Here is a 24,695-nt window from a genome sequence, read left to right on the forward strand (position 1 = left end):
GCAGAGCTGTGGGACCAGTCCTTACAGAGCAATATCAGCAAGTCAGGAAACACTTCCGAGTCATAAATTCTGTTAGACAACCACATCCCACTGACACATATGATGTTCGGGCCAAGGCTTTTAAGCAATGTGTGAATATTTTGTAACCGTCCAGGTTGCATAATACTGCGCGCATTGACGGCAAAAAGTTATAGATTTATATTTACATTTAGAGTTATTCACTAAGTCATTGAGCGTATCACTTGTAACTGTACAGAACGAGCCAGATAACGGCGGCATTTCACATTGCCAGCATAACCATGTCCAGGAACCACTCGTTATTTTTCTAAAGTCAGACATTGAGAGTTTTGCGCAGGTTCTACGGCCATTTAGCGAGCAGTTATTACAGTGGACAAGTAATTGGTTCCTCCTACCACTATTTCCACAAACTGTGCACTGTTGAGGACCCGGATTCATTTCGATGTCCCCGCTTAGGGCAAGCGCCAAGCAGAATAGTGGCCAATCAGCTACGGGCAGTCTGAGAACACCACTCTCATCCATCTGCCGTGGCTGACTTACGGCTACCAGCTGCAGACTTTAAGTACTGCACCACAACAAACAGTTAAGAGTAAATTTTTCACTCACCAATAGCTTTTCCAATAGAATAGTGTTTTACAGGTCTCCAGCAGGGTTATCTGAAGCAATTGTAGCACTTTTGGAATAATTCACTGCACTCTTTTCCACCAAAGATATAAAAATACTGCACTTATCACTTAGTGTTACTTCTGCACATGCCGCCATACTAGGATTCAATCCTACAGTCGTAATAAGTTCTCTGAACAAAGGCAAATAAACTGATTGAAGGAAAACAACAGATCAAGGCAGATCAAAAGATTGAAGGAAATTAAAAGCATCAGCAGATTAAAAATGTCATAAATAAAGAAAGATAAGGAACAGATTAAGAGAGGATTAATTCAAACATTTATGAATTACATAAACGGATTAAATCAAACCATTCATCTAGATTGTAAATCCAGACAATGTTATTTACAAACAAATTAATGAATGAAGAAGCTATAACAGAGCTATTTATTTAAATAATTTTAGGACATATAGCTGTCACGCTTTGGAAGAAATTGAGGAATGTGTTTAACATAATCGAGTCAATTCTAAAGAGGGTTAAATATTCGAGGAATAAAGTTGACTTTTAACATGAGGAAATAGTTGAGTTAATGAAATGTTGGATTCAAAGAAATTCATTAATGATAAATTATGAAAAAGTAATAGAATTTTCTAGTTGAATTTTTGAAGACTGAATTTAAACTTGAATCAGTTGAGAAGGAATATTTAATGATTACAAGGGTAATAACAGAATATGACATTAAATCACAACATGAATGACTCACTCTAGAGAAAGATAGATTAGAAGCTACTTTAAGCAGTGTAAATATATTGTGTAAGGGGTAGTCAAATGAAAACCGAACACCTGCCATAACACACATACTGCGCAAAAGGTGGCAAATCTATTGTTACGTATCCATACTGCCATCGCTTTGGTAGGAGAATTGCACAGTGACAACTCACAGGTGCAAGCAGTTGTTGGGTTATGTCTTTGTTGGTGTGTGGACTGATCTAGTGTGTTCATCCAGCTGTAGAAATGGAGGCAAGCAAAGAAGAGCAGAGAAGTGTGGTTTGGTTTTAGGTGGCTGAGGGTATTGGAGAACACGAAACTCATCATCGCATGTCTGCTGTGTATGGCAAACATTGCATGCCCATGAGAAATGTGCAAGAGTGGCATAGAAGATTCTGAGAAGGGCACACATCAATGCAAGACGATGCACACCCCGGACAGGGCCATCGATTCATTACTCCTGATGTGATAGGGCGGATTAATGGCCTTATCCAGGAAAACCAACGAATCACGAAAGAAGAAACTTGTGTTCAGGTCGGCTTTAGCCATGGCTCCGTGCATGCCATTATGAAAGATCACTTGCGTTTCCACAAAATTTGTGACCGTCAACTGACAGAGGGTAAAAAGATTGACAGAACAGCATCATGTCTGAGTCATATGCAGCGATACCACGTGAAAGAATAGGTGTTTCTTTCCCTATCGTGACAGGGGACAAAACGCAGTGCCACCATTTTTAGCCTGAATGCAAACAGCAAAGCCAACAATGGAAACATCGCAATTCTACCCCGCCAAAGAAATCCAAAGCTGTTCACACAAGTTCCGGTAAACTCATGATGACCTCCTTCTTTGACTGCATGGGCCCTCCGTTCATCGACTTCCACGAGCATGGAACCACAATCAATACGCAGCGCTATGAAGACACTTTGCAGAAACCGCAATGTCCTATAAAGTCAAAACGTCCTGGAATGTTTTAATTTTGCTTGGATGGATATGGACTTGGATTTACAAATTGCATGACATACTTTGAAAGCTATTTGGGGTGAGAATTTCTCCTAGGTACTGGAATTTCAGAACACAGTGGAATTCCTGAAATTTGGTTTTGATTCTGTCTGTGAGACCTGTTTTCTCTGAGTCCATATATGCAGTTTTTTCAAAAGCCACGGCCACAATTTGTAATTCCTCTACTTCTTTTGCAGCTGAGTGTTGTTTGTCAGTTAGGAGTACTACATCATCCGCGAAGGCTAGGGTACCAACGGAACCTAAATACTCACTCTAAGAAACTACAACAGGCAGTCCACATAAAATCAGACTAACACAATGTGCAGTTACTACAAGGCCGAACCTCAACCAAGCCTGCTCAAGGGAGAAGCCAATTTGGGAATGTGCACCAACTCGGTGAACTCAAACATATTATATTAAAGGAATCTGATACGGAATGCAACCCTTTTCTGATCAAAGTACTTTCGTGACAGGTTCAATCTAATGAGTTTCACCCTGAATCCAATCTTGGACATGCTGACTACACAGCATTAAGGGGATCAGAATACACATAACAATGTGAAGATAAAAGTAAAAGTTAATTTTGCTATTACAAACAGTAATGTCAATGGTGAAATGGCACAGACCTCACCTCTTTCTTCAGGAATAAGATATTTGTTGCTTTAAAAGATGACTTAAGATCCATTAGGATAATGGCCATAATAATGGTAATGTCAAAATAATTTCCTTGAGATTGTATTGAATAATTATGGAACAGTAACTTCGTAATGCATTGCTTCTGTTTAAATTCTTCAACGTTGGGACCTAATATTTTTATTTCATCTATTAGTGCCTTATTCAGCGGTGACATCAGGACTTGAGGCCCTCTCTCACACTTCACCACATTATGTTTACAATCTTGAATTAAATAATAAATTATGGTAATTAAAATATGTAAATATAATTAATAGAATTAAAACTGAATTTAACTAAATAATTAACAAATTACATTGACATTAAAAACTGACATACTTTAAGCTAAATTTAAAACTTAAAACTTATATTACAGAAAAAATAGAACTGTCTTTAAGAGCAGGTATAAATGCAATAATGTAATAAAATATTGCAATAAATGGCTGTAGTATCTGCTGGGTGGATTGCGTAGCTCAGTAGTTGCTGTTGCCAGTCCCAAGCCCGGAAAAAGAGGAGGGTTGGCTTAAAGCCGTAAAATTACAGCCAGAAAATAAACATCTTGAGGCAATAAAGGGCATGACAGTTCCACATGTTAGTGGCAGTACCCCAAAAGCGTCTATTTCACATGTTAGTGGCGGCTAAATAAATATCCTCTGCAGCTAACAACCGTAGTTGTAAATTGGAGCTTGTTCCACTTAAGGTTGATAACCTTTGATAGTCAGATATGGAAAAGTTCTTTAGTAAAAAAATTCCACCGTCCAAGCCCTTAAGGATGGAGAAGACTACATCGGATTCGGTGGGTAATCGCCTAAAAGACAAGAATGAATTTGAACACTAAAAAAGACATACATATAACCAAACATAAGCATATTAACTACATTGCGACACACAATATAAGCTCCTTACTGAACACCGGAAAGCTCAAGAACTTCACAGATGAATTAGATAGGCAAAATATTCTTGTGGTAGGGCTCCAAGAAATGAGAAATCCATTTGAATCTCAAGGTTATAGAGTGTACAATGGGAAGCCAGGCCAAAGGATCATGAAACATTGTCCCCAATATGGTACAGAATTTATAGTAAATTTGAAAATAATAGATTCCGTAATTGATTTTAAAGCCATCTCACTGAGAATTGCAATTCTAACTTTACAAACCACACACAAACTTTACACCATCATAAATGCTCATGCCCCTACCAATGAAATAAATTTACTAACAAAAACTCTGCAAGAAGTCGATAATTTCTGGGACAGACAATGGATAAAATAAATATGAGTAACATCAAGATCCTTTACGGGACTTTAACACTTCAACTTGGTAAGGAAAAGAAGTATTGAGATGTAGTAGGAAAGTGGGCTCCTCATAAATATACTAACAGAAATGGCCAAAGACTCTTAGAAATTGGCAGAACCTATGGACTAATCTCCAAATCTACATATTTTAAAAGAAATCCACACAAACTTAAAACTTGGAAACATCCTGATTGGACAAAAGGAGAATGGCAGCTAGACCACATATGTATGGACAAATTCTTTCACAAGGAAATCCACAATGTCAAGGTTCTAAGGGGAACGGACACTGGTTCAGATCATTACTTAATTAAAATCAAGATTAAACTTACTCCATTAAGAAGAAAAAGAGTTGGAGAGGAAAGGACATACAACCCTCATCAGTTAATCCAGAATGCCCAGTATTGGCAAAGAACAGGAACTACAAGACTAACAGACAATTTGGATGACCTAATATCAATTCTTGAACAGAATGCAGAAGATCTAGCTCCATTAAATCCAAGGAAAAGACATGCCTGGTGGACCTCTGATTGTGATGGAATGTGTGAAGAAGACATCAAGCTTGGTTGGAATTTCAAGCCCACAAAATAGAAGAAAACGCCATGAACCTCAAGAATATCAGAAAATAATTCACCAAAACTATTAGGAGAATTAAGAGAAAATATCAAAAATATTTAATAAACTCTATTGAGGAAAATTATTACAAAACCAATTCTAGAGATTATTACAAAGCCTTTGGTAAACAACTGCAAAAATACAACCCTCACAGATTATTGCTGAAAAATAAAGATGGAAAAATAGCGCATAACAATAAGGAAAATGCAGAAATCATGGGAGAAGCAGTTAACAAGCTCTTGAACAGTGATGAACCTGAAAAGCTCTTATTAATTGATACACATACCCTGATAAAAACTAAACTCAAAAATATAAACCTACCTACAGCAAAAGAAGTTGAAACAGCGCTTAAAGAAATGAAGAACTACAAAGAGTGTGGAGAAGACCAGGTTTTTGAAAAAATGTGGAAATATGCTGGCTGTGTAACTCAGACATCCCTCAATATGATATTGCAGAAGATTTGGATATCAGAAAAATTCCCAGAACAGTGGACAAAAACTATAATTAATCCAATTCATAAGTAAGGTGAAAGAACTAATTCAGACAACTATAGAGGTATTTCCATCCTTGCCTGCACATATAAGATTTTCTCTAAGTTACTATATAATCGAATTAAAGAACAACTTGATCAAGAGTTAGGTGAATACCAGGGAGGCTTCAAACCTTGGAGAAGTTGCTCAGAACAAATAATAACTTTGAAGCTAGTCATGGCATATTACAGAAAATGAAACAAGCCCCTTTCGACAGCGTTTATAGATTTCAAGAAAGCTTAAAACTAGATACACAGACCATTATTATTAAAAATTTTAAGACTTTTGGACTTCACCCAAAACTAATAAAATTGATTGAACTTACTCTAACTAATACAATTTCTAAAATTAAGTTCAGAGGATAACTTTCTGAACTATTCTTGGTAACAATTGGTTTAAGACAGGGTGACAGATTGTCACCTCTTCTTTTTAACTGTGCACCAGAGTAGGTTACGAGGGAATGGTACAAGAACAACTTGAAAAATATAAATATTGTAACCCAGAAGGATAGCATACATTTGAACTGTCTAGGATTTGCTGATGATCTAGCACTTCTGTCCAATGATATTCAGGAAACAAAACAACAAATAAAATCTTTACAGGAAATAGCTCAAAATATTGGTTTGAAAATTTTATTTGAAAAAAAAAAGAGAGAGAAATTATGCTAACTCAACTTCCACTTGCAAACAAAATTAAGCTGGGAGACCAAGAAATAAAAATTATAGAAAAATGTAAATATTTAGGTTAAATAATCACATATAATCTGAACGAGAAACCAGCATGGCAAAACGGAATAGATAAACTGGTTACTGCACAGCATGTTACCAAGAATACATATAATAAAAAGTGTCTCTCTAGCAACCAAATTGAAACACTACAAAACAGTCACCCAGCCACAAATTACATATGCATGTGGAACATTATTCAAAACAACAAACACAGTTGCAATAGGTAGAGCACTGAAGTTAGAAAGGTGAATAGTGAGAACCTGTTAAAAAAAAAAGATCAAGTAAACGGAGTCTGGAGACTATCTTCCAATGAGACAGTTCATAAAGAAATAGAACCTGTGACTATCACAATGAAAAAGAAATGAATATCATTCTTAGGCCATCTAATATGGTCACCAGAAAATAGAATCAGTAGAAAAATAATAGAAACAATTATGGAAGAGTAAGAGTAAGAATAATATCAGATGGATCACAGAACTTAAAGAAGACATGAGAGAGTTGCATATTGCAATAGAAGATTTAAAATACTAAACAAATACAGTCAACTTATTGAAAGAAAAACACACTAGAGTACAGACAAAAGTCAACAAGCGGAGAATAGGAAGAGTGATTCCAGAAGCAGAAAGAAAATTACGTTCAGAAAGGAGGAAAGGATTGGGCTGACAAAAAGAAGAAAAACCTCTATGAACCTAAGTAGTCCTATGTTGGCTAAAAAATTAAAATAAAATAAAAATAAAATAAGTGAAAGTACGCCTTAGACCCGTTTCTTGATATGGGTTCGGGGATGAGGCAAGATTAATTACATGGGATGATTTTACAACCAGATGCCCTTCCTGATTTCAATCTCAGTTGAGGAAGTAATAAAGATAAAATGAATGATGGTGAACGAAACTGGGTTAAGGAGGTGGAAGGAATCGGATGGAACCTAAGAACAGGAACTCCCCCGACAATTACCTGGAAATGGTAAACCACAGAAATCCATTCTCAGGACAGTGGGGTTTGAACTCCCTTGTCTCCCAAATGCAGAGCTTGGCTTCATAGTTACTCCATTCAGCAAAAGTATGCAGTGCATAATCCTAAGAAATTCTATGAATGAAATTACAAAAATAAAAATTGCATACATAATATCCAAACACCAAGGAAATAATGAATGTAGAATACAGAAATTTTGGCAATATATTTTTCAAGATAACATATTTAATTAATTAAAGGTACAAGACTACAGGTTAATATCGCGCGAGAAAAGCCATCACAAATGTGCCATGCTGGTCCATTAATAACCAGTGTAATCGCCTGACTGTTGAATGCAGGCTTGCAAACGCGCATGCATTGTGTCGTACAAGTGCTGGATGTCAGCTTGTGGGATAGAGTTCCATGCCTGTTGCACTTGGTCGGTCAATACAGGAACGGTTAATGCCGGTTGAGGATGACACTGGAGTTCTCATCCAATGATGTCCCATACGTGCTCTAGTGGGAACAGATCAGGGGATTGAGCAGGCCAAGGCAACATATTTACACTCTGTAGAGCACGTTGGGTTACAACAGCGGGATCGGGGCATGTATTATCCTTGGAAAACACCCCCGGGAATGCTGTTCATGAATGGCAGCACAACAGGTCGAATCACCAGCCGGACGTACACATCTGCAGCCAGGGTGCATGGGATAACCACAAGAGTGCTCCTGCTGTCATACGAAATTGCTCCCCAGACCAGAACTCCCGGTGTAGGTCCAGTGTGTCGACACCGCAGACAGGTGGAAAGCAGGCGCTCACCTGGCCTCCTTCTAACCAAAACACGGCCATCACTGGCACCAAGGCAGAACCGGCTTTCATCGGAAAACACAACGGACCCCTACTCCAACCTCCAATGAGCTCTCGCAAGACACCACGGCAGTGGTTTGGGGTAAGTGGAATGCACATCGCAGGGCATCTGGCTCGGAGCTGTCCTTCGAGTAACCGATTTCAAACAGTTCGCTGAGACACTGTGGTGCCAACCGCCGCTCGAATTGCTGCTGCAAATGCAGTCTGCTGTGCCACAGACATACACCGAATACGGCGGTCCTTCCTTTCGGTGGTGCCATGGGGACATCCGGAGTCTGTTACATCTGGTATGTTCTTTGATGCGAGTACACACCGTTCTCGAAGTCTGCCCAATATAAACCTTGCCACAAGTACAGGGAACTCTGTAGATACCAGGTTGTTGTAATTGAGGCAAACTATCCTTAGTTGATCGCAGGAGTTGCCTAATCTTAATTGATGTTCCAAAAACAGTTCGTACGTGGTACCTACATAAGATTTTAGCAATACGATCCGTCGTGTTATGTATGTAAGGTAGGTAAGCAGTTCCTTTTACATCTTTTTTCTTTACAGACGTCCGATTATGTGCCAATTTCAGAACCCTTGAGATCAAAGCTCTGCTGTAACCGTTGCTCTCAAAGGTGGTTCTCAAGGTGTTAATTTCCTCTTGTAGATCTGACGCAAGATACCATTTTTAGATGTTCTCGTCACCAAGAAAGAGGATGGATCTTTAGGACACAGCGTGTATATTAAGCCTACACACACCAATAGATATCTCCACGCAGATTCTCACCATCACCCTGCCCAGAAACATGGTATCCTTACAACTCTGACTACCAGGGCCAGTAGGATTTGTGAAGCCCAAAAACGAGGCTCCCTTCACATTAATAGATCAGCAATCAGCTCCAAAGTTTCCACATTAGACTCAATCAAAAGCACTACAAGCAAGTACACAACATACAACAACCTACCTGGAAGGAAAGGAAGAAAAACTTTCAACAATTTGAACAATGTTATTAAGTTAAACATTTTTTAAAAAATTTTAATTGCATACAGATTTTTTATGTAACAAAGTGAAAAATTTTTTGAACAACTATTCTAATGAATAGACATAGTTTTAAGTCAACCAACCATGTAATCATCTGCTCTCATACCAGTAACACACTAACCCCACACTGTCTTTAATATAATCTATCTTAATTCGTATTTAGTTTTTAAGTGAATCAATGCATTTGTAAATCTACGTGTTTAAAATCTTAACCATTCACCTAAGCCACTATAACAGCTGAGGATGTTCCTAAATAAGGAACGAAATATGTACTGTTGACATATAAATAAATAAAAAAAATTTTAAAATTGCCAAAAGGCAAAATAAAGTATCAAAACGGTGGAAGAATCTCAATAATGTAAAATTTAGTGATTTGAAGGTGATGCTGGAGTCAATTAGTAATACCTGTCGACTGCTGTTCCGCAAAGAAATATGGAAATGAAATAGGAGAACATGTTTTCATAACAAGTGAGTAAATAACGTGTCTGATAGCAGTTGTTAACTTGTCAAAAAAAAAAACAAAAAAAAAGGGCTGAAGTAAACGATCGCTTAATTTTAATGCTAAATACTGCAGTTAACACATTCACTGCAACTGACGCTTTAAAGCATCAAGCTGCAATGCCACTGCCGCTTTAAAGCGTCCAGAGCCCTATGTTTCTAAAGCTACATAATAGAAACGTGCTGGCTTGGCGTTTGATGCTTGTAGTTATGCCTGCACTGCAGGAAGGTTACCTTTAGAACAATTTGCCATGCGCGGTTCCAGTGTTGAGCAATTAGGCTAGGTGACAATCAGTACTGCTTCGAAATGGAGAAGAACAGGTCAGAGCCCAGTCCATCACTTCTTAAGAGGAAGAAGTATGAGAAACAATTTTATACTAATGAAGATATAATTAAAATTATACAGGTTTCTGACGGCAAATCTGATATATTGTCAGGCAGTGAGGACAATGAGTGGAGGAATTCTCATAGTGAAAGTGACAACAGTGCACTGAAGGAAGACGACAGTGTTCGTGAAAATGTGCAATAAACAAACTGGATGTTGCCACAATTTAGGACAAACGGATGTTTATTTACAATAATGCGCTCTCTGATCTATAACGTTGTGAATTGTTAAACAAATAATTAGTACAAAAGAAAAGTATTGCTTGAAGCTTTAAAGCATCAGTTGACACTCTCATCTGAAACACGGCCTGAAGTGCCACTAACGCTTTAAAGCATAAAAAAATAAATATTCTTTTATATGCGTAATATTTACTTTTTTAAATCGATGGATACATTTTTGATAAAATTCAGTGCCATTTATTAGGATTGACTGATACTGCCAAAACAGCTCCTGAGGAAGATATTTTAGAAAATGGTGGCAGCAAATGTGATAAGTAAGATATGGCAGAGTGAATAATTGATTTCAGAGGTTAGTTTATATATTCTCACGCCGGGTTAAATTTCGGAAAGGCTATGGTATAATGTAAATTTATAGCAAGAAGGTTATCACTTTTCTACCGGCACTTGATACATACATGTTTTCATGGTAAATACGCAGTTAAGTTAGGTTAGCTGATTCTGTTTGAATAAGAAAGTTGAAACGTTTGCCACAAAATGCGATCTTCGGTATTGTTTTCTCACTACGTGCACTTGCGAGCTCTCTCGTCGACATTCGAAGGCGATATTAGAGTCAATCAGTTAATACCCGTCGTCAACTGCCGTTCCGTAAAGAAAATCAGAAATGAAAGAGGACAACATGTTTTCGCAATAAATACATAATGTAACGTGCTCCCTATAATCGCAAGGAAAAAATTGTTCTGTACCTGCTCATCGTCCTCGTACACCCACCATCTTTGCCTTCCAGCTTTATACTACGTATTTTGAACTTGCATCAGCTTTTTCGACCATGCGACTTGTGACGTCAGCGAACTTTCTTGAAGCCGCTAAATGCTTCCTTTCTTCGAGGACATTCCTTCTGTCCTCCTATAAATACCTAAAAATATCAGTCCAGCTTCAATAGAGGTCTGGTCTGGAGGGCCTCCGGCAGTAGTGCATGTTTCTGCACGTGCCCTTTCAATTCCGACCATCTGGGATTCATCGTCATATGACGCTGGGTGAGCTAAAAACTTATGTTCAATTGAGCATTGAACGTAGGGAGCTTGTCTCCCATTTTGCCCTTCAGGCCTTAACTGGAACTTTTATTCATTTCATTATTATATACAGTGGAACCTCGATTCTCCGTTTTTGGAGGGACCACGGAAAAAAAAGTACAACATGGGAAAACGGAAAATCCGGGAATGAATGAACCATCAACAATTTGGCTAAACATCACAAAAACGAAATATGTATACTTATAATCTTACTAACACCCCTAAACCAAACCTAACTACAGCCCCAATGGGCCTCTGCTAGTTTACTTCACTTCAGGTCGTATTGTCAGCTCGTAACGGGAAGAATATTTTCCAGTGTCGGTACTTCAAACCCATGTGTCCAACTTACCCGATGTACTGGTATCTCATTTGACTTTTCAGAAAGAATCTCACGCCAAAATTCTACACCAAATTATGATAACTGCAAATGAGTTGAAATAATTGTGTTTATATTTTATTTGATGTATCTTAACTGTAAATGAATTGTAAATAATTTTTAAATATATGAATTCCTTGAATAATTTACGCATCCAAAGTTTTTGCCTGTATTTTTGCCAAAAAAAAGTGCGTTAATTACATGAGAAAATATGGTACTCCACTCTAAGTTTGTAGCAAGGTAGTCATGATTTCTCTACATGAGCTTGAAATGTTTTCATGATGCATATACGGTTAGGTGAGGTGACGATGTTTGAAGAAAAAGACTGAAACGTTTGCCACAGAGGCCTCTGGAGTGATAACTGTACTTTTTTCAGAATGAAATTTAATGCATACTTTTACATAGCATTGGATTTTGAAAAATAACAAATGAGTAAGCCATAGTGTGGATATCATCCGCAAAACCGCAAATTTTGAACAAACTAATTGTCGTTTCATTCCAAATTTAATGTTTATGGGTTTCCCCACAAGCCTCCGTGGCTCAGGTGGCAGCGTGCCGGCCTCTTACCGCTAGATACCGTGGTTCAAATCCCGGTCACTCCATGTGAGATTTGTGCTGGACAAAGTGGAGGCGGGACAGGTTTTTATCCAGGTACTCCGGTGTTTCTTGTCATCTTTCATTCCAGCAACACTCTCTACTATCATTTCATTTAATCTGTCAGTCATTAATCATCGTCCCAGAGGAGTGCGACAGGCCTCGGCAGCCAGCATAATTCCTATCCTCACTGCAAGTTGGGGGCTTCATTCATCCCATCCCTGACCCGGTCATTGACTGGAAAACAGGTTGTAGGTTTTCATGGGTTTCCCCCTGACTTTTACAAAAAATCGGATATAACGACAATATGTTATAACGAATAAATTTTTCGCTGTTATGAATTCTCCTTATAACCGACTTCTACTGTATTTGTACTTGCTCAGCAGAATATTTATATTTTCAGAAAATACAGAACTGAAATTGCTTTAAACTGTAAATAATATATTTACAGTATGAAAATATTAGAGTTCTTTGTATTACAAAGAGATACCTAAGGTAACAGAGATACCTAAGTACGGTATTGGCATGAAGTCATATGCCACATCAGACTTAACCCAAGCCCCTTCCAAGTTGCTGAATGTTATCAATCACTGTTCAAAACATGGACATCATTCTCTTCTTCTAATTAGTATTAAAAAAAGAAGTTACCTGTTCCCTCAAGACCTTTAAAGGAAATAAAGGTGGAAACTGAACAGCCACGAATTATATAACTAAAATATAGAAGCTATAACACTGCCTGGGGAACTGTCGTCGTTACAGAGGCGAAAAGGAAGGCTTTGTCTGGGCCGCAAAAGGGAGAATTCACCCTCCCAGGGCCAGCTTCCACAGAGATGCTGCCTATATCACTATCAAAATGGAAAGATCTGAAGGTAATTAAACCATGACAGTACTTTTATTAACATCTCTAAGTAGTGAACCCTTTAAGGCCCTTCGAAGGGTACCTAACTTCCTTACCTATCAGCAAATCGGTACGAGATCATTCTCTTAGGTCGCTTACGGGTTCTTCGACACTTTCTTAGGTAAGAGGAGGGTTTCAGTAATTTTAAACTAATGTCTACAATGAGAGGATTCGAGTTAAACGAAATGGATGTTTTATTTACCATTGGAGACGAAATCTAACAACTTGTGACATTACACAACATCTAATCAATGAACTAAAGCCTGTTCCTTTTCAAAAATAATAACAATGATGAGAGATGCTGGCTTTGGAGACCTTAACTCAATTGCCTGAGGGGCATACTTACTAGAAACCACCGTCTTAAATTAAGGATGAAATAATGAAAGTCTGGAGATGCCTAAGATCGGTTTCCATGTTGAGACTGCATGTACCACCATAATGATTCATGATGATCCGGCCCCTGTAACTCGAGCTCTAGACTCTTGGTATAATTAAGCCAGTCCAATCGGTATGTGCCACACAGTGGTTGTGCGGCATGGACCCTTAATTGAATCGATGTGACCTCCGACTATGTCATGCACCGACATCTAACTTTGTGATTTACGTTAAAGTCATTGTGGATGATGACTGCAAGAAAAATGATGCTATACTGGCAGATGGCCCTAATCTAGGTCACTGAGGTTGATGACCCCCTGACCATCCAAATTCCTATTCTGAAGGCTAAACACAATTAAGTTAAAGTAGTTGATGACCAAGGTTTCCACATTAATAGATCCCCAGCACATCTGATGCTCAAGAAATCAAACTAACAACAACAACAAATGCTCACAACACTTGTGGAAGTAAAGTCCCTTGTCATCGGACAAGTCCACTTAATCCTTACCTTAATAAGTTGAAATTTCCCAGCATATAAAATAAGATTTCCAGAGAACATTTTCAAGTTAGTCACTTGGTTTTAAGCTAAATTTCTAAATACAGTTTCACTGAAGTTAATAAATGAATAAATGAAGTAATCTCATAATTCTAATTAACAACAAATTTATCTATCCCAGACAAAGAGGTTTCTTTAAACTCTGTTAAGTATTTCAGTTAACTTTTCGTTATCACTTGGACATGTTTACCAGAAACATTCCTTTGAACAAAATATTGATTTACTATTGGTTTATGCTCATAGTTTTCTTGTTCCGCAGCTGGAAGGCGAAATACATTGTCATGACTACCGGTACCATTTATATATTTCATGATGTCATTCAACAAGTTTACATTATAACACTAATAATTACTAAGAAACTAGCTTGGATAATCTTAACCTTAAATCCTATAATCTGCATAAATTTACATACATACATTACACACATTACACACATTATCATTATAGACTGTTATGCCTTTCAGCGTTCAGTCTGCAAGCCTCTGAGAATTTACTAAATGTCACCACAATCCTCGATTTGCAACTAGTGTTGTGGCCTCATTTAGTTCTATACCTCTTATCTTTAAATCGTTAGAAACCGAGTCTAACCATTGTCGTCTTGGTCTCCCTCCACTTCTCTTACCCCCCATAGCAAAGTCCATTATTCTCCTAGGTAAACTATCCTCCTCCATTCGCCTCACATGACCCCACCACCGAAGCCGGTTTATGCGTACAGCTTCATCCATCGAGTTCATTCCTAAATTACCCTTTATCTCCTAATTCCGAGTACCCTCCTGCCATTGTTCCCACCTGTTTGTACCCGCAATCATTCTTGCTACTTTCATGTCTGTTACTTCTAACTTATGAATAAGATATCCTGAGTCCACCCAGCTTTCGCTCCCATAAAGCAAAGTTGGTCTGAAAACAGACCAATGTAAAGACAGTTTCGCCTGGGAGCTGACTTCCTTCTTACAGAATACTGCTGATCGCAACTGCGAGCTCACTGCATTAGCTTTACTACACCTAGATTCAATCTCACTTACTATATTACCATCCTGGGAGAACACACAACCTAAATACTTGAAATTAATTAATTAATTAAGACGAAGTCGTCAGCATAGGCCAGACTGCTTACTACATTTCCACCTAACTGAATCCCTCCCTGCCATTTTATACCTTTCAGCAGATGATCCATGTAAACTACGAACAGCAAAGGTGAAATATTACAGCCTTGTCTAACCCCTGTAAGTACCCTGAACCAAGAACTCATTCTACCATCAATTCTCAATGAAGCCCAATTGTCAACATAAATGTCTTTGGTTGATTTTAATAATCTACCTTTAATTCCATAGTCCCCCAGTATAGTGAACATCTCTTCCCTCGGTACCCTGTCATATGCTTTCTCTAGATCTACGAAACATGAACATAATTGCCTATTCCTCTCGTAGCATTTTTCAATTACCTGGCACATACAGAAAATCTGATCCTGACAGCCTCTCTGTGGTCTGAAATCACACTGGTTTTCATCCGACTTCCTCTCTACGACCCTCCCTTCCAAGATGCCAGTGAATACTTTGCCTGGTAGACTAGTCAATGAGATACCTCGATAGTTGTTGCAATCCTTCTTGTTCCCTTGCTTATAGATACAGTAGGTGCAGTTACTGCTTTTGTCCAATCTGAAGGTACCTTACCAACACTCCATGCTAATTTTACTACTCTATGAAGCCATTTCATCCCTGCCTTCCCACTATACTTCACCACTTCAGGTCTAATTTCATCTATTCCTGCTGCCTTATTACAATGAAGTTTATTTACCATCCTTTCCACTTCCTCAAGCATTATTTCACCAACATCATTTTCCTCCTCCCCATGAGCTTGGCTGTTTGCAACACCACCAGGATGATTTCCTTTTACATTGAGAAGATGTTCAAAATATTCCCTCCACCTCTCCAGTGATTCCCTGGGATCTATTATGAGTTCACCTGAATTACTCAAAACACTGTTCATTTCCTTTTTCCCTCCCTTTCTAAGATTCTTTATTACTGTCCAGAAAGGTTTCCCTGCTGCTTGACCTAGCCTTTCCAGGTTATTACCAAAATCTTCCCATGACTTCTTGTTGGATTCAACAACTATTTGTTTCGCTCTGTTTCTTTCATCTACGTACAAATCTCTGTCTGCCTCGGCCCTTGTTTGGAGCCATTTCTGATAAGCCTTCTTTTTACGTTTACAGGCTGCTCTCACTTCATCATTCCACCAAGATGTTCGCCTTTTCCCATCTTTACACACAGTTGTTCCTAGGCATTCCCTTGCTGTTTCTACTACAGCATCCCTGTATGCCACCCATTCACTTTCTATATCCTGAACCTGCTTACTGTCTACTGTTCGAAACTTCTCACTAATCATATCCATGTACTTCTGTCTAATTTCCTTGCCCTGGAGATTTTCTACCCTTATTCGTTTGTAGACAGATTTCACTTTCTCTACAATAGGCCTAGAGATACTTACAGTAGTTCACTGCACATCAGATAGTGGTCTGTATCATCGAAAAATCCGCGAAAAACTCGTACGTTCCTAACAGATTTCCTGAATTCAAAGTCTGTTATGATATAGTCTATTATGGATCTCATACCCCTAGCCTCCCATGTGTAGCAGTGAATAGCCTTATGCTTGAAGAATGTATGTGTAACAGCTAAACCCATACTAGCACAGAAGTCCAGCAAACACTTCCCATTCACATTAGCTTCCATATCTTCCCCACATTTACCAATCACCCTTTTGTATCCTTCAGTTCTATTCCCAATTCTCGCATTGAAATCGCCCATTAGCACTATTCTATCCTTGCTGTTGACCCTGACCACGATGTCACTCAATGCTTCATAAAACTTGTCAACTTCATCCTCATCTGCACCCTCACATGGTGAATACATGGACACAATTCTTGTCCTAATTCCTCCAACTGACAAATCTACCCACATCATTCGCTCATTTATGTGCTTAACGGAAACTATGTTGCCTGCAATGGTATTTCTGATAAAGAGCCCTACCCCAGACTCTGCCCTTCCTTTTCTAACACCCGTCAAGTACACTTTATAATCCCCTATCTCTTCCTCATTATCTCCCCTTACCCGAATATCACTTACTCCTAGCACATCCAGATGCATCCTCTTTGCTGACTCAGCCAGTTCTACCTTCTTTCTGCCATAAGCCCCATTAATATTGATAGCTCCCCATCGAATTCCATTTCGTTCGCCAGGTTGTTTCCAAGGAGTCCCTTGCCTGTCAAATGGGAGTGGGACTCCATTACTCCCATAGGTCCGAGGCTTGCTTAAAATGTTCTGAGCTCGGTAAATTCATGAAGCAGGATGCTACCCTACTTGCACATAGTCCAAGTGAGGATCTCTCCTCTAACGGGTTATGGACCACCGGTGAATTGTATAGTCCTAGCCGCCTGAGCACAAAGAGGGCCATGACTCAGAATATGCCCGAGATGCCCACTCCCATTCCATAGCAACTCTCAGGACCACTTACTAGGCCACTCAGCCGTTGCCCATGGTTCACAAACTAGGACGTGACTACAGTAACCCACAAACATGAACCATAAATTTACACACAACGCAAAACAGAACAACCCATGTCAAATCACTTATAACACCTACGGTTATCCCTTGGACTAATTCCGGCACCTCCTTCGATATTTCAGGCCGAGGAGACACAAGTGTCGTAATGCACCTCACCCAACTCTAGGGTGGATGGACAACTGTAACACATGTACTCCACAAGCATGACCTCATAATCACATGAACCTACATTTGTGCCTTAGAAACCAACAACAACATAATCATCCATCATGAACTCTATGGATTGACAAGCTATCGTGACATTCAAATAAAATAATCGCAAAACCTTGGGCAACCCTCAACAACACGAAGCAACATCACTATAGATTCTCAAATTTTAACACCCCTGAAAATGGTTATTCACAACATAACACAACATCGTGTCATATCCATCGCCCTGATAATGAATCTCAAGTTCTCTACTAAACAATTATCTTCTTAAATAATGTAATCTAATTCCAAACATTTATTATAAATGACAAAATCTCAAATATAATTTCTTTCTGACAATGAACTGGCTCGACTGCCAACAAACACAGGTGGCTTTTTACCTGGAAAGGAGAACCCTCCTTGCTATCTCTTAAAAACCACACGTTTTCTTGAACGGTATCAAATGAAAACCTCGTCTCACTGAATCTTGCATGAAATACAATTCTTGACCAACACAGAATATGCGAAGAGATTTAATTTAAAACGTCACTTGAAATATTCTTATCCATCACGTTCCTACGGATTTACATGGGATCCTAATTATGGAATGACCCTATTCCCATATCACTAAATTACACAAAATAAATCCTCGGGTTCCCTACAATGAAAATCCCGGCACAAAGTCTCTTCAACACTACAGGGTTTCAACAACCTGATCCACATTCCTTCCCATCTCTGCAAGATTTGAACCACTTGCTACCACAAATTCTCTACACGATAATAATATGGAATGTATCTCTTACATGATCCACTATGTTGTTACATAAAACAATCTGTGAGAAACTAACCATCTCTCCTAGCATATCTGAATTTGACAACACAATATTTCCAAAACCGAAACTCACAACTTGACTTACAAAAATTTTATCGTTATTTTCCTCTCATCAATTCTACACAGATTTGAACAGACCTTTGGAATAATGCTTCCCTTCCACAAAACACACATCATTTTTTTTTTTTTTTTGCTATTTTCTGTACGTCGCACGGACACAGATAGGTCTTATGGCGACGATGGGACAGGAAAGGGCTAGGAGTGGGAAGGAAGCGGCCGTGGCCTTAATTAAGGTACAGCCCCAGCATTTGCCTGGTGTGAAAATGGGAAACCACGGAAAACCATTTTCAGGGCTGCTGACAGTGGGGTTCGAACCTACTATCTCCCGAATACTAGATACTGGCCGCACTTAAGCGACTGCAGCTATCGAGCTCGGTAACACACATCATTATCACCTCGTGCCTTCCCCAAACACAGGATGGCGTGCTTTCCGCAACAGCTCACAACCCATCATTACTACGCACTTGCTGCAAATGGTAAACCATGGATTACACTTACAGGAATTTCATCTTTACACTGAACAGAATTTTGTGATAAATTAATATCTTAACCTTGGCAACAACAAATGAAGGAAATAAACTTACGGAAATGATACATTGCTCTAGACATTATATTCGTTTTACAGCCATCAAATCTACTACTGTACAACATTTCACACACTAGTTTTGCGGCTCTTCTGATTATCCAAGAAACATAAAATGACCTTTCGTCGCATTCTTCTGACATTTTCACGAAATAAAAAAGCTTGACCAAAATGTTTCACAGATAAACGACTAAAAATAGTGACATAATGAAATAAACAAATGCATTTTTCAACAGGGTAGTTTTCATACCTTAAGTCATATGTGGCCTTGCATCATAACAGGCTCACCAGCATCTCTCAATCCCTTATCTAGCCATCTTGGCAGATAGTGATTTTACAAAACATAACCTTCCTTTGATTTTCATTTTTCATCATTCACCTGGAAATAACAACATTACAAAAAATACCCTTCACATGTTCTCTTCCTCGCGAACCAAACACATTCGTCAAATCACCGATCCACATAAGCAAAAAGTAAAACAATGATATTTTAAATTCAACTGCAGGATTTCGGCATTATAATGACCGTCTGTTGCCTGGATGTGAATCTACAGTACATGACGGTTCCACATTTCAGAATACTGTTAATATGACTGCTAATCTATCTCCACTTGGGGATGACATTATATAGCCACCTTTGGCCAAAACTACCTTCCCTTCTGGGGAGTTAGTCTCCCCAACAAGTTTATAATGTTAGTCTGAATGATGTGCGATCGCCTCAGATTCACTGGACACACTGCGAGAATTGCAAATGGCGCGGCGTATTTTTATAAAATTTTCTCCCACTACCATGCCTTCAGCATTTACCGTCAAAAGTTTACTAGCACTGTTTTCACCTCACAGAAGATTTATTTTTGCTGATTATGACATAACACATAGTTTGCTTAGTTTAGTAGCGGTGTTGATGATAAGCATTAAGGGTTTCTCTTAACCAATTGAGTTGTTAAATTAACTCATCAGCTAGGCACTATATTTTGGTTCAGAGTTTCAACAAACAGGCGTGTCTTTTGACAATTTTCCTTCTGGAGCTAATTAGCGGTCTAATGTCTTTACCACTAACAATCAAATTGTTTCACTTACGATTTCCTGACGTTTAGCACGGCGGTTTTGTCGTCAATTCTTCTTTAAAGTGGACTTAAAAAAAAAAAAAAAAAAAAAAAAAAAAAGTTGTGACAAATTAGTTCGTATCCCTGTACATTCTACACGTGTGGGCAACGTAATTTCTGTAGCGTGAGAATGAGAATCACTTGCCGTTACTGTTCTCCATGTGTCGTCTCTGGTCAGAAATAAAAAATGCAACTAGGACTCCTCATGACTTGTAATTTACATGGTGCCTCATGTAATAAATTTAGGACTCTGGCTCCTTATGACTCAAAGGTCACGGGTTCAGTATTGTTAATTAACTAATTTTCATTAATTTTTCATTTGCAGGAAGTGACCAAGCTTCTTACAACAGAACAATCAAAGAAGTTTTATGAGAATTTGCCACATACTGAATGAAAACATATATTAAAAAGAGTGTTTTAAATAATGTTCCATTGTTGTATGTTGAAGTATTATTGTGTTTAGACTCGAGAAGTTTAAAAGATATAATTCAAGTGTGATGATTAAACCCTATTCTGGAATAAGAATTGGACACTCATCGATATTCCTGCTTTTCTACATGCACTAATAGATAAGTGTTGATTATTCTCCATTGTTGTTTAAAAACATGAAACATTGTAAGTACATTGTTAGAACATAGATGTGTTATTTCACAGCCGGTATGGTATGGTCTTCATATGTGCATTAGCGGAGATGCCAACTTTCAAGAAAGGCAATTTGTAATGCAGCCGTTAGGGCACGGGGGAGGGGTGTAGAATGTTTTTTCCCCCTGCGATCTTACTAACTTACATATCACTGAAAAATCAATGAACAATATACAATTCAACCAGATGTAACATATTCATAGACTGGCATATAAAGTGTGTATAATTCTTACCTGCTAAAGTAACAGGTGATCTGCAGTACATATCTGAGTGGAGGTTGAAGGATCATTTCTTTTGTTAAATACTGTAGTTGCTCCCTTAGCAGCTTGTAGTTCCTGTTTGGTAAACGTACACTGGTGACATGCTTTTTCTTTTGATATCATGTGCATCCTCTGCACTAACAGAGCACTTAACAGTACAGTGTTCATATTAGCACGGAATTCAGTCTTGTTCTTCCTCGTCATGCGCATCTGAAAAATCGCGCCTACACACACTACAAAACACGTGTGAATGAGATTTTGAGGAACACAGTAAACAGGGCCATTCTTTCGAGTATTCCTCCCTAAATTTTTGAACTATTTTTGGTTTATTAATTGCATCACTAGTCACGGTAACGTTATCACGCGTATTTTCCTGCACAAGAAATCGCTTCATTATTTCAAACCTTTCGCATTTCATAACACATGATTAGCATATATCCTAGAAGAGCAATATATGTAAATTTGGCAACCATAATCGCAATAAATACTTCTTCAACAGCCATGCACACAGTATTCACAATGAAACAGAGCTTGTCTCCACTTTGCCACCAAAACAAAGACAAAAGAACTCGCACACTTGCATGGAAGTCTGATCATGTGACGAACAAAGACAACAACTCCGCAAGATATAATAATTTACAGGTGCCTACTTTTTCGGTACTGGAAGCACGCACTGCATTTGGCGCGTGAAAACTCGAAATAGTCTTAAAAGAGGGACAGGAAAAGGCTATAAATGATTACTGAGAAATCCAAAAATAATATTCTGAGAATTCAAGCTCTAATGGCATTCCTTGTGTATCCTTTTGAACACTTCATACAATTAGATTTAAAAATCAACAAAAATCATAATTTGTGGTGTGTGATTTGTAAAGGCGTAATTATGATGGGTAATTCGTAATTATTATGATTCCATCATAACAGTTGGCATCTCTGCATTAGTTAGGCAATAAACTGCTTCAAACTTGATATTTCAAATAACTCAGAACAATGGAAATGTGATCTTCATCGTTATTCCCCCCGGCCTTGATATAATAATACAAGGCATTTCTGAAAACCGTAAAAGTAGTTGTGGGACATAAAACCAACAAAAAACCAAAATACTATTGAAATTTTGTCAATGTTCCATAAAATTTAAATTTCATTACAAAAAGGGAATATTTTAAGGTCGGTAACAATTCTGCATTGGGCAGGGTTCACAGCATCATGTAATGTGAGGAATGCTGATTTCAGGAGGAAAATCTATGAGGAAGAGTCATAAGAAAAAAAGGAATACTCACAATGCTAGTGATCAGCTCCTGACGGTCCTGGACACGTGCTTTCAAGATCTGAACTATCGTTGTACTTAGTTCCACACCATACACAGTAGAAGTAAGTTTTCCTTAGGTAGAGCGTCAAAATTTCCAATTTATCTGACGGCTGAAAAGGTAGAATATAAATATAAGAACTAAATTAAGACAGATTAAAAGACATACTGATAAAAACGCTCCCAAACTAGAAATTTTCATTGCCAAGTTTTTTTTTTTTTTTTTGCTAGTTGCTTTACGTCGCACCGACACAGATAGGTCTTATGGCGATGGTGGGACAGGGAAGGGTTGGGAGTGGGAAGGAAGCGGCCGTGGCCTTAATTAAGGGAAACCACGGAAAACCATCTTCAGGGCTGCCGACAGTGGGGTTCGAACCTACTATCTCCCGAATACTGGATACTGGCCGCACTTAAGCGACTGCAGCTATCGAGCTCGGTCATTGCCAAGTTTATGCAATTTTACTGAATTTTCTTGTTCTGGAGATTTTACCACTTCTGGCTGCAGTCACTCCTCAATCTCTATATTTTATGTTTAACAATATTCAATTTACAGAATTATCAGATTAAATAGGGGCCTGAACAGCTGAAATATCCCCACAAAAATTGCATATACGGTACATGGCAAATTTCTTGAATGCAAGATCAATTATATTATGGTCAATTATCAATCTGGTATCTCTTCTTTAAAAATTTAACAGAAAATTACTGTATTTAAAGAATGAAATCGCAACTGCCAATTCACAAACAGAAAACTGTTCCCAATTATTGTTAATATCCCTATTATCACCAGGTTGCCCAATATCTTCTCATACAAAATCTTACAAAAAAAATTTATTTCTTACCATGGATATTAAACCACAAAAGTTAGTGACAGAATTTCACTAATGAAATCATAATCTTCAAATAATACAAGTACCAGCAATCTCATTTTTTTCTGACACCTTCTCGCAAAATGCTCACAAAAGAAAAAAATAGCACTATGCCACACTTACAATACAAACGTGATGCCACAGAAATACCTCTACTAGTATCATGGGAGCCCCCTCCCAGTTGAATTGGCACAGAAATATTTCATCATCATCATCATCATCATCATCATGTGCAATTTTCAGCTGTTGGCCATGTCTGCTTGGAACATAAGCCTCTCCATCTCCTCTCGTCTTCCCACCACTTCTCCCTCGTCACTCTTGCCCAGACCTCTCCTTTTCTCTGTACACACTCTTCCACCCGTTTATCTACCTGTCTCTTGGTCTTCCTCTCAGTCGTTTTCCTGTTATCTCCATTTCATTAATAATAATCTCGAACATAATGACCAGTTCCATATTGACTTAATCACAGTAAATTGAGAGATGGATAATTCGTCTAGTGAATATTATGTATTAAAAATGTATTTACATTATATCTAGTACATGTTTAGAGAATATATTCATTCTCTTCTTCACCTAAATAGGTTAAAATTTGTATATTACAATAAGACCTAATGAAACAGGGAGCACCTGCAAAGAAAGCTAAAACTGTGACAAGCACAATATGACATATTAAAAATTGATGAATAGTGGCATGGAATTAAATTTCATCTCGTTATCTCAATATATACACAGTTTTGTTTTTTTTTTGCTAGTTGTTTTACGTCGCACCAACACAGAGAGGTCTTACGGCGACGATGGGACAGAAAAGGGCTAGGAGTGGGAAGGAAGCGGCTGTGGCCTTAATTAAAGTACAGCCCCAGCATTTGCCTGGTGTGAAAATGGGAAACCACGGAAAACCATTTTCAGGGCTGCCGACAGTGGGATTCGAACCTACTATCTCCCGAATACTGGATACTGGCCGCACTTAAGCGACTGCAGCTATCGAGCTCGGTAATATACACAGTAGGAGGATGTCTATGTGGATAAACTGTTGAGCACTGAGCACTGTTGCAATGTGACGTCAATGTGTCCTTGATGATCCAATACTCCTTTATCAAATTCAAATTGGATGATATTAAAAATACTATAAAATAGTGTAAAACCCAAAGTGTCAAGCCAATCCCCTCAGGCAACAGATGTTTATGTTGCCAGGTTGACGTGAGCTTGATATGGTCGATGTTATAAAACAAGCTGATATGCAAGGCTGACATGCGACTGTCAGAGGGATATAAAGTTGCAAGATATAATGTAAATGT

The 24,695-nt window shown here is 38.3% G+C and overlaps 1 protein-coding gene across 1 annotated transcript in view; it reads right to left on the reverse strand.

Annotated features, from left to right (window-relative positions):
- LOC136863212 (G patch domain-containing protein 11) overlaps positions 1 to 24,695 on the reverse strand; it is a 247,143-nt gene that overhangs the window by 68,789 nt on the left and 153,659 nt on the right. The window contains exon 5 of the mRNA XM_067139581.2: positions 22,506 to 22,644. Coding sequence (XP_066995682.1) covers positions 22,510 to 22,644 — 135 coding nt within the window. The 3' untranslated portion in view covers positions 22,506 to 22,509. The remainder of the gene's footprint in view (positions 1 to 22,505; positions 22,645 to 24,695) is intronic.

Source organism: Anabrus simplex, chromosome 2 (assembly GCF_040414725.1).
Source record: "Anabrus simplex isolate iqAnaSimp1 chromosome 2, ASM4041472v1, whole genome shotgun sequence".
Classification (NCBI taxonomy): Eukaryota; Metazoa; Arthropoda; class Insecta; order Orthoptera; family Tettigoniidae; genus Anabrus; species Anabrus simplex.